Source organism: Argopecten irradians, chromosome 10 (assembly GCF_041381155.1).
Source record: "Argopecten irradians isolate NY chromosome 10, Ai_NY, whole genome shotgun sequence".
Classification (NCBI taxonomy): domain Eukaryota; kingdom Metazoa; phylum Mollusca; class Bivalvia; order Pectinida; family Pectinidae; genus Argopecten; species Argopecten irradians.
The window spans coordinates 9,229,173-9,241,159 of NC_091143.1; the positions used below are offsets into that span (position 1 = coordinate 9,229,173).

General features: G+C 36.4%; 1 protein-coding gene across 1 annotated transcript; it reads right to left on the reverse strand.

Annotated features, from left to right (window-relative positions):
- Positions 1 to 3,709: 3,709 nt before the first annotated feature.
- Positions 3,710 to 9,227, reverse strand: LOC138333054 (oligoribonuclease, mitochondrial-like). Its single transcript, XM_069281163.1, has 6 exons — positions 9,065 to 9,227; positions 8,356 to 8,439; positions 7,693 to 7,770; positions 6,432 to 6,652; positions 5,062 to 5,115; positions 3,710 to 4,375 (listed from the first exon to the last, which is right to left on the reverse strand). Exons 1-6 carry the CDS (start codon positions 9,104 to 9,106, stop codon positions 4,309 to 4,311), a joined length of 546 nt encoding a protein of 181 aa, XP_069137264.1. The 5' UTR covers positions 9,107 to 9,227; the 3' UTR covers positions 3,710 to 4,308.
- Positions 9,228 to 11,987: the final 2,760 nt, after the last annotated feature.

Consider the following 11,987-nt stretch of genomic DNA (forward strand, 5'->3'; position numbering starts at 1 on the left):
AAGTACAAAAATGTGCATGAAGACCCTTTTTTCTTTCAAATGTGCATTTGCCCCCCTCCCCCTGCTTCCTACGCCCCTGAACAACATTTTATTACAGAAGTTTGCGACTGAATTAAAGTCTCCTTAACTTCTGTAATGGTTTCTTATGAGAAATGACGTAAAGAAAATTCCTTTTAATGTTAAAGACTGTTCGTAAAACTAGACCTCAATGAGTCTAAAACGTATACGAGAAATCGTCTTTGTAGGAAAAGTGACTAAGATATAATTTCTTGTCCTCGTTTTCATTAACATACATGAACTAAAGGGAACTGATGAATTTAGCATCGTCCATTCCATTTTTCTGCTTTTCAAACTTAAACTTCTTTTCTCTGTTTTTCAAACTTTAAACTATCAAAATCCAAGATGGTGGTCGGCCAGTAGTATTGACCGATCGGTCCCAAGATGCAATAGGCAGAATTAGGGCCCTAGAAAAGAGGCCCAAGAGGCCTTGACGGTCACCTGAGTGCTGATATAGAAAGAGCATTGCAAAGTTGGTTCAAATCTGTAAAAAGTGTTTACAAATAAGAATAAACTTTAAAGTTGAACCTTTGTATTAGAATTTTTATTTTTTGTGTTTCATTTTGATAGTTAGTGTATTATGTTACCAAACCTTATGCTTAAAATTCCAATTTGCTTTGTCAACGTTAAACAACAAAACCAAACTAGAAGTAAGTCAGTGTCAGTGATTTTATAAATTTCACTTTTTAATCTATGAAGATTATTTGGTTCCATCAAACCTGTGAATTCAGAAGAAGATTTTTGAAATTTTAACCATTTTGACCCCGCCCCTCTGGTCTCTGGGGGTCAGCCAGGACCAATATGGATATGGTGTTAAAATGATATTTCAGGTTAATTATTCTAACCCAGTTTGACTAATTTCCTATGAAAAATAAGTAAATATTGTTCATAAATGTGTTTTTTCTATATGAATTACAGTAAACTTGAACCCCCTCCCCAGGGGGAAACACGAGACCCCAGGGTCATATAATTCACAATTTTTTAAAGGACCTCAAGAACTTTCAATCTATGAAGAGTATTTGAATTTACCATTTATGGAATTTCAGAAGAAGATTTTTGAAATTCTGGCCTATTTGACCGCTTTTGACCCCGCCGCTAAGGCTCCTGGGGGTCAGTCATGTTAAATTTGTTTATAGGATTCAATAGCCATTTCATAAGGATATTTCTGATAACAATTGACTAATTTCCTATTATAAATGACCAAATAATATTAATGCTCCAAAATGTGTTTTCCCTATATAAACTATAGTAAACTTAAACCCCTCCCCAGGGGAAAACCTGAGACCCCAGGGTCATATGTATATAATTCACAATTTTTGTAGAAGGCCTTGAGACCTTTCTATCAATGAAGAGTATTTGATTCTACCACATCTGTGAGTTTAGAAGAAAATTTTTGAAGTTTTAGCCTATTTGACCCTTTTGGCCCCATCAATCAGGCCCCTGGGGGTCAGTCGTGGAAAATTATTAATTTGATTCAGTAGGCACCATAATAGCCATCTCATACTGATAATTCTGACAACATTTGACTTATTTCCTATTACAAATGACCAAATAATGCTCAAAAATGTCTTTTCCTTATATAAACTACAGTAAACCTGACCCCCTCCCTAGGGGTGAACGCGAGACCCAACGGTCATATAATTCATAAATTTTGTAAAGGACCTCAAGACCTTTCCATCTATGAAGAGTATTTGATTCTGCCATTTCTAAAATTCCAGAAGAAGATTTTTGAAGTTTTAGCCTATTTGACCCCTTTTGGCCCCATCCCTCAGGCCCCTGGGTTTCAGTCGTTAAAATGTTTTAATAGGATTCAATGGCCATCTCATATTGATAATTCTGAAAACATTTGACTTATTTCCTACTACAAATGACCAAATAATGCTCAAAAATGTTTTTCCCTATATAAACTATAGTAAACTTGATCCCCTCCCCAGGGGGGACCTTAGACCCCAGGGTCATATAATTCATAATTTTGTAAAAGACCTCAAGACCTCTCAATCTATGAAGAGTATTTGCTTCTACAATTTCTGGAATTTCAGTAGAAGATTTTTGAAGTTTTAGCCTATTTGACCCCTTTTGGCCCCACCCCTCAGGCCCCTGGGGTTCAGTCGTTGAATTTTTTTAATAGGATTCAATGACCATCTCATACTGATAATTCTGAGAACATTTGACTTATTTCCTATTACAAATGACCAAATAATGCTCAAAAATGCCTTTTCCCTATATAATCTATAGAAAACTTGACCCCTCCCCAAGGGGGAACCTGAGACCCCAGGGTCATACATGTATAATTCACAAATTTTGCAAAGGACCTCAAGACCTTTCAACCAATGAAGGGTATTTGATTCTACCATTGCTGGAATTTCAAAAGAAGATTTTTGAAGTTTTAGCCTATTTGACCCCTTTTGGCCCCACCCTCTGGCCCCTGGGGGGCTGGGACCATATAATTCACAATTTTGGTTGACCTTTAGCTATGGAAGGTTTCTGCAAAATTTCAACTAATTTCGTTCAGTACTTTTGGAGAAGAAGTCGAAAAAGTAAATTGTTTATCGCCATACGACGCACGACGACGGACAAAAGGCAATTAGAATAGGTCACCTGAGACTTCGTCTCACCTCGTCTCAGGTGACCTAAAAAGCCCACATGAGAATTTGAGAACGATCCTTTCAGTACTTTCTGAGAAATAGCGGTCAAAAACTTAAACTAACAAAATCTAAGATGGTTGCCTAGCGGCCATCTTGTTTACTAATCGGTCCCAAAATGCAATAGGCAGAACTAGGGCTCTAGAAGAACCTACATGAACATTTGAGAACGATCCCTTCAGTACTTTCTGAGAATTAGCGGTAACAAATTTAACTTTTAAAATCAAAGATGGTTGCCTGGTGGCCATCTTGTTAAGCGATTGTTCCCAAAATGCAATATGCGCAACTAGGGCCTTAGGGGAACCTACATCCGAAATTTGAAACGATCCTTTCAGTACCTTTTGAGAGATAGCGGTGACAAACCTCAATTATCAAAATCCAAGATGGCTACCTAGCGGCCATATCTGTCTGAAAATCAGCATGACAATCCTAGGGCTCTAGGGAAACCCACATATGAAATTTGAGACAGATCCCTTCATTACTTTCTGAGAAATAGCGGTAACAAACATCAACTGCCAAAATCCAAGACGACTGCCTGGCACCCATATTGTTTGTCCGATCAGTCTCAAAATCAGCATGACACTCCTAGGGCTCTAGGGGAACCCACATATGAAATTTGAGACAGGTATCATCAGTACTTTCCGAGAAATAGCGGTAACAAACATCAAATGCCCAAATCAAAGGTGGCTGCTTGGTGGCCATATTGTTTTTCCGATCAGTCTCAAAATCAGCATGACACTCCGTGTGCCCTAGGGAAACCTACATATGAAAGGCGATTTGAATAGCCCATCATCTGATGATGGTGGGCTAAAAACTTGATATGATATGATCTGTATGAATAGACAAATCGAACGGTACATTAATAATGAATCTGGTAATCAAACTGCATTCACCATCCAATGTAGAACACTGACTTCAGTTGTTGTACAATTTTATTTGATACCCTTGGAGTTAAATAACACTCACCCATAGTGCTAGATAATGAGTTAAATACAAAAGCAACAAAATAATTTAATAAAATGTAAAACAAAAACTCATTTAATAATAAACAATAAAATGACCATGTGACTTAATGCTACTTGTGCCCTGAGAAAGGTACAAAGGGATAGTAAATGGTTTTTTTTAAATCTGCAAAAAATTTCGATCATTGATTGGTTGTAGCCTATGGTTTAAGTAGATTTTTTATACAGCTCAATCTGTGATCTTGAAAGGTTACTTTTAATGCAAAGGCACCGTTTTGAACAGCTAACTACTGTGACCTTGAGAGTAAGACAAGGTCATTCCTTTCTCTATTCACCTCCTTACTAAACCATTAGGTCAAACAGAAGTTGTTTTTATTGTTACGCTGACAAAGGACATTAGTCAACACAGATCTCACATCAGGTGACCTTTGAAAAAGAAAAGTATGAACAAATTCCTCCACATTATCTATAACCATGACTGGTTATCAACATCTAAATCATTTCTGTTTAAAAACAGAACATTTCTGTCTGAAAACACAACTCTCCTGCCCAGAAATGATCACAGTGATCACAATCTCTGGCCTTGTCGATCCTCTTCCCAGTGGATAGATATCACGGCATATGATTCAGAATGTTCCGTGATATGTTCACTTAAATATTGTGGTCTTGTAGTATTTCAGTTCCTCTATACTTTCTTTTATATCGTCCAAAGCCCTGGAATCCAAAAACAGATCATAATTAAGCTGTATTCATAAGCCAAGGTCTTATGATTTAATAGCTGTATTTAATATCAAGAATAGTGTACTTTTCTGAATTTTCAACAATTTATACAAATCATTTAAGTTAATTTCATGATGATGTTCACAGAAAAATAGAAATTCCATTAATGCCTTACTTCATACTAAAGTATCTACGCTATTCTATATAACAATTAATTATGAATCATTAGAGTCAAATAAAACAGATTTGGTTTTTATTTGACATTCTGAAGTCTAATTTTGATCAATTTTACTGTTTCTCAGATTCCATTTGACTCTTTCTAACTTTATTTTAGCGATGATGGGCTTATTTAACAAAGGCAGAATTTTAATAATTAAACTTAATTTAAATTTAAACTATGTTTGACATACCATAGTTTTAAATCTATTTTTACTTAAGTTGAAAGATGACATTCTTTAAACATTGTGAATAGTAGAATTGATTTGTAGCTAGCATAGGTACATGTACAATCGCACATGCTCTCCACAGTTTAAGTTATAGTACATGTACATTGCAGATTTTTTTATCATAGGATATGGAGCCTATATACATTTATAATCCAAATAGACTGAGAAATGTCTGAACCTATCTGGTATTCTTGGCTCAGTATGAATTATGCTGAAGAAATACAAATACCATACCTGTGGGCACCTGCTTTCGGTGGAGCCTTTTTGTATTCTTCAGGATACCACCTCCTAAAACAAACCAAAAATGAAGATCATGTATGAAGAATTAGTACTTTTTATTTTCAGTCAGGTTCAAGTACTAAAATAAAATCTGTATACTTTGTATTGATTAACCATAAACATTGCATAAATGAACTTCAATGTACAATGTACAGTATATATAGAATTAAAAATTGTATATTTGGTCAAAACATGGCAGATGAAAAATGAAATTAAATGAGATTTAACTTACAATATGGCTTGGAATCTTTTACATTCCATATTATTATCCATGACTACATTCTATATAAATCAGGATTTTTTTCATCTAATTGCTCTGCCTATTACTACTTGAGCTATGGAAGCTTGACTGTTAGAGATCCTGGTATTCTTCTATGATATCTGTCAGACCTTTAGGTCACATGTGACACCTGATCAAACCCACTATCACAGGCTCTGTAGGGACTGACATGGCCACAAATATTAACCTCAGCTGTTATCAAATAAAACACATAACAAAGACAACTTCAATAGCCAAGGTGATTCAGTACGATACTTTACCTGCAATCCTTGGCGATGTCGTGTCAAAATTGATATTCTCGCTTTCAAATCTGATTGGATGTGGCTACGTTCAGGCGACCAATGAAAACACAGTTTTCATATGTCAACAAAACTGAATCGATTTACATTTGTAAATTGACTGTCAATAACAGCTCCTAGCAGAGTCCTCTTTACTTTATAGTCAATTATTAAATGTTGTAGACCAGCTAAATGAAGTACATGTATATGTTGCTCTTCAAACAGATTGGGAAAATAAATACATGAGTGGTTTTTCTCAAAGTTAAACAAATTATGCACAGATAAACTGCAATCTCCTGACATAATTGGACACTGAAGCATTGAAACACAAATACCAGTGTTTAAACTGACAAACAAATGACTCACAAACATATTTTTCTTTGGTATTTTGAATCTATCACACACAACATGTGCATTTCAAAGGGCGCTGCCATTTTTCAATCATTACAACTATGATCCGAGCTTTTTCATTGGTTGCTTATTACGTAAATGAAAGAGGCGCAACTGCGGTGATCCAGCAGGTAGTGCTCTGTGAAAACTTCAGTTTTGACGTGACATCGTAGACTACTGTACCTTTGGCTAGCGAAGTTGATAACAAGCATGCTTATAAGGAATTCATGGTTATAATGTAGACTAGAGTTTCATTCTCTGTTAAGGTTTCTATCAGATGTTTGTATTCAGTGAATATATGCTTATTGTTTCAATGGTCCCCAGAGCTTCCTTATAACCATGTTTTACTGTAAAACAGAATGTTTACAGGTACCTACCGACACAGCTCCTTGACAGTACTGACATCCACTATTCTGTAATGAAGGTGAGCCATGAAACTCGGCATGAATTTGTCGAGAAAGACTTTGTCTGCATGTACAGAGTTTCCTGACAATATGGCTGCTTTCGGAGAAGTGTGTTTCTGTATGAAATCTAACATCTGATGTTCTGCTGCTTCTAGAGATATGTCACTTTTCCTCACTGCTTCTGTAAGTCCAGACTGTCAGGAAAAAATATAATAACATTAATTGATCATACCTATATAAATATTGGGTATGCATTAATATATTCACCTAGTCAGCCTGTTCTGTCATATTGCATAGTTATCCTCTCTTGTAAATATGTAGGTTGGTTTTATGTCCTCCTATCTAATCAACCAAAAAAACACTGAGTACCCAGAGAAAAACCTCTGACCAGCGGTCAATACCTTGCAACTGCCCCACATAGGATTTGATTCTAGCATCCCTTAGGTGTAGGGTTTGTGGTAATATGTCGGAACATCTTAACCACTAAGCCACTGCAGCCCCTTTTGTAGGTAGGTATTGATTGTAATATCATATGGTTTTCAGTGTAGTGCCATATTTTCAAGAGAAAACACCAAATATTTGCTCATAAATCAATGAAATAACAAAACAATTCTTACATGCAAGAACAGATAACTTTGTATTATGATAGAACTTGTACTTTGATCACTTTCATGAATGTTAGTTAAGTATTGAATGGTGTATCACAGACATCACGAAAGTTGAAAAAAATTACCGGACATTCAGACCCGCAAGGACTGTAAGCTGGACAGAACAAGATTTTGCTGGACTGAACATTAATGTGAATTTTAAAAGAAAACATAACTTCCTGCTATTAGCATCCAGGCAGCTGCTTTCATGATTTTTTTATGCAGTTGAAATTCTACATTGCTGTGGGGTTAAAAAAAACGGTTTTGTTAAATCAAATGAGCATGCCTTTTCTACTGATTTTTGGTACTACAGACAGTTGGTCTGGACTGGATTTTAAAATAGGCAGTCCACATCAAATTTTTCCGGACATGTCCGTCGATCTGACCAATTTTGCTATGTCTACTATCATATTGAACATCTGATATCTTCACATAAAGCCAGAAAGCTGTTTTATCTGTGTTTTGTGGTTGGCATTAGATATAGTTGATTCAACAGTTCTTTAGTTTCATGGGTTTATCACATCATGACATTAAATATAGTGTTTTTGACGTAGTTTTGATGAATGATGTTATACAGTATACAATACCTCTGCATGGTGTTTTGTGCACCATTCCCCCATCGCATCTAGTACACTGTCAGGCTGGTGTATGATCAGACTAGGCCCCTGTAACACACACGTGAAACATCTCATTTTATCCCTGCTGTTATACTCAACTGTCCAATATTTCCCATTTACCTCATCTACTATATTGAGAGATTTCAAATGCTGTTTTATGCATACATTGCAGTTTTTTGTCATAAAATTCTGAGACATGCCTTTTCTAAATGATTTTTTAAAAGCCTATTATAGATTTCCGAAATGAATATTTAATTATAAATATTTACTATAAAAATAAGTTTGATAATTTCAGTAAATATATAGTCTGAAAAGTTATTAGCTCACAATTAATACAACTTTTAAATACATAAATCAAATATTAATTTCTTAAATGCCAGTTGTCTCAAGTTTCCCATGTTTCACAATGACATGCCACAAAAGAGTGAACTGAACCTTCTGTCACATATAAATTCATTTTGTATTTGTTTTGTAATTTAACTTCATCTGAGGTCATCAATATAAATGTTCTGACACTGTAATTGTTATAAATTAACTTCTAATTTTGTTTGAGAAACATACAAGTACATGTAGTGGTTAATTAAAAAAAAACAACCCCAGAATATTTCCTTTTTTTATCTATAGATCTCTTACCTCAGCTATGATATTCAGTTGTCCATCAGTGACCAAACAAGCCATTTCTAAAATGTGTTCTTTCTCTATGTCAAGTCCAGACATCTAGGAATAAACAGAAAGAGAAATAAGTTACACAACAATCAATATATTCATAATATAGTATTTATTTTTTTCTAATTGACCGAGTTCATCAACAGTTTACTATATGAGGCCCAATTCATAGCAATGTACTGTAGATCAAGTTTGGGGGTCCTTTGTTTTGTAGCAGGAGAGGAGAAAATGTAGCGACCAGAATGGGATTCAAACTCAGGACCTCCAAACACTAGCCAAATGTTCTCTCGACTGAGGTACCTGTTCACTGATGATCAACCCAGTCCAATATCTCGTTATAGTTTTACATTATTGCACATTAGTGCCTACATTTGCACGTACATTTTTAGAACTCCATTCCCACATTGACCAGCACAGATACACGTATACAGTGTATACTGTATAAAGGGTGCACATGTTCATTAAAATTAAATTAATAATTTAATTCAAATCAAGAACAGTAAGATAGGGCAATTTAGGGTCGATTATATATGTGGATGAGCCCCATTCCACTATAGAATTAATAGTAATGTAACGTTGCCGTATACAATTACATTTTGTATGTACATTGTAGTAGTACTGTATTGTATGCCCATATACATGTACAAATGTAGTTTACTGTTACATGCTAAAGTACCTCTAAATCAACCCAGACCAAACGTTCGTTTTTGCTGTCCATCTTGACTTGGTATTTTTACATCGGATGCCGAAGCAGCTGAACAATTCTTTCCATCTATATGAACACTCTGAATCCGTCTGCTTTGGCGGGAGTTGTGGCTAGTCAAAACGAAAGTAGAAGAAGTCAAGGGAGGCTACTCTAAATATACATGATTTTTTTTGTACATGTAGGTCGCGCAACGTAAATTATTCAAGTGATCTTGTTCAGTGTGCATGGTCCTGAGATCGATGCTAACGAGGACATTTTATAATCGTTTTTCTTAAAACTGTAGGGAAATAAACTTGAATCATTTTTGACTCCTGTAGATATTAAGGAAAAAAAAATAATCATAAAATAATATGCATGTCGCTCAGACACAACGCAAAAATTATAACTTCCCTCATCGTCGGTGAAAAGTACGGTATTGATTGCACTACACTATATGCTAATTATCACCCGGTGTTAATTAGTGCAGCGTATATACGTATAGTGCAATCAACCGCCGGTCACCGACGATGACCTTCCCTTGGTATTGTTCCTTTTCTTAAATACTGAATAGCCTAGGTTTTACCTCTACAAATTAGATACATGTATTGACGTGATTACTTAGTACACTTTTATTTTAAACAATTATTCTAACGCTTACAATGTGAAATGAGTATGGATGTCCCATCCCCAACTTCTAACTCAATCATGCAATCAAGCCTACATCATGTAGAAATATGTGCAATTCTGCACAGTATTATGATGAATAGCATGGCATATAAAAAGGCAACAGTTCCACTGTACAAGATGACACAACACGAACATACCGCAGGCTCCTAAAACACGCAACTCGCACAACATACACGCTACACACTGCATGCATTGGATTCCGTCCTTACATGACCTTAGCTATTAATAGGACGTTAAAATAATCAATCAAACAAACAAAATATTGGTGTTCAAGTGAGGGAGGGTGTAGTCGTCATGGGTGTTTAAGTGAGGGAAGATATGCTTGTATTAGTGTTCAATTGAGAGAGTGCGTTTTTTATAGCGTTGAAGTAGAAGGGAGGGCGTGGTTGTACGGGTTTTCACGTGAGAGAGGGCGTGTTTTAGTGGTGTTCAAGTGAAAGAAGGCGTGATCTATTAGTGTTCAATCGAGAGAGGGCATGTTTGTACATGTATTAGTTTTCAATCAAGAGAGGGCGTGTTTAATTGGTGTTCAATTGAGAGAGGGCGTATTTTTCTTGGTGTTCAAGTGAGAGAGGGCGTATTTTTATTAGTGTTCAAGTGGGAGAGGGCGTGTTTTTATGAATGTGCAATTGAGAGAGGGCGTGTTTTTATGAATGTGCAATTGAGAGAGTGTATGCTTGTATTTGTGTTCAATTGGGAGAGTGCGTTTTTATTGGTGTTCAAGTGAAAGAGGGCGTGTTTGTATGATGTCAATTGAGAGAGTGTACATACCGTATGCTTGTATTTGTGTTCAATTGGGAGAGTGCGTTTTTATTGGTGTTCAGATGAGGGAGGGCTTGTTTGTATTAGTGTGCAATTGAGAAAGAGTGTGTTTTTATTAGTGTTCATGTGAGGTAGGGCGTGTTTGTATTAATGTTCAATTAGGAGATGACGTGTTTTATGGTTTTCACGTGATAAAGGGCGTGTTTGTTTGGGTGTTCATTTAAGAGAGGGCGTGCTTGTACTAGTGTTCAATTGAGAGATGGCGTGTTTGTATTGGTGTTCAAGTGAGTGAGGGCGTGTTTTTACTGGTGTTTAAGTGAGGGAGGATGTGTTTTTTTATAAGTGTTCAAGTGAGAGAGAGCGTGTTTTTATTGGTGTTTAAGTGAGGGAGTGCGTATTTTTATTGGTGTTTAAGTAAGGGAGGATGTGGTTTTTTTATTAGTGTTCAAGTGAGTAAGGGCGTGTTTTTATTGGTGTTCAAGTGAGTGAGGGCGTGTTTTTATTGGTGTTCAAGTGAGTGAGGGCGTGTTTTTATTGGTGTTCAAGTGAGTGAGGGCGTGTTTTTACTGGTGTTTAAGTGAGGGAGGATGTGTTTTTTTTATAAGTGTTCAAATGAGAGAGAGCGTGTTTTTATTGGTGTTCAAGTGAGTGAGGGCGTGTTTTTACTGGTGTTTAAGTGAGGGAGGATGTGTTTTTTTATTAGTGTTCAAGTGAGAGAGTGCGTTTTTATTGGTGTTCAAGTGAGTGAGGGCGTGTTTGTATTAATGTTCAATTAGGAGATGACGTGTTTTATAGGTGTTAAAGTTAGAGAAGGCTTGCATGAAGGGAAGTTCAAATGAGAGAGGCGTATTTGTGTTCGATTGAGAGATCTAGGGCTCTTGTTTGTGTGGGTGCTGAAGTGAGAGAGGGCGTGTTTAATGAGTGTTCAAGTGAGAGAGAGGGTGTGCTTGTATTAGTGTTCAAGTGTCAGATAGGGCGTATTAGTATGTGTGTTCAAGTGAGAGAGGTCGTGTTTGTAGTAATGTTCAATTGAGAGAGAAACTGTTTCAGTTTCTCAATCGAGAGGGAGTGTGTTTGTATTAGTGCTCAAGTGTGAGATGTCGTATTAGTATGGGCGTTAAAGTGAGAGAGGGCGTGTTTGTATTGGTGTTCAAGTGTGATAGGGCGTGTTTGTATTGGTGTTCAAGTGAGATAGGGCGTGTTTGTATTGGTGTTCAAGTGAGAGAGGGTGTGTTTGTATTGGTGTTCAAGTGAGATAGGGCGTGTTTGTATTGGTGTTCAAGTGAGATAGGGCGTGTTTGTATTGGTGTTCAAGTGAGAGAGGGCGTGTTTGTATTGGTGTTCAAGTGAGATAGGGCGTGTTTGAATTGGTGTTCAAGTGAGATAGGGCGTGTTTGTATTGGTGTTCAAGTGAGAGAGGGCGTGTTTGTATTGGTGTTCAAGTGATAGAGGACGTGTTTGTATT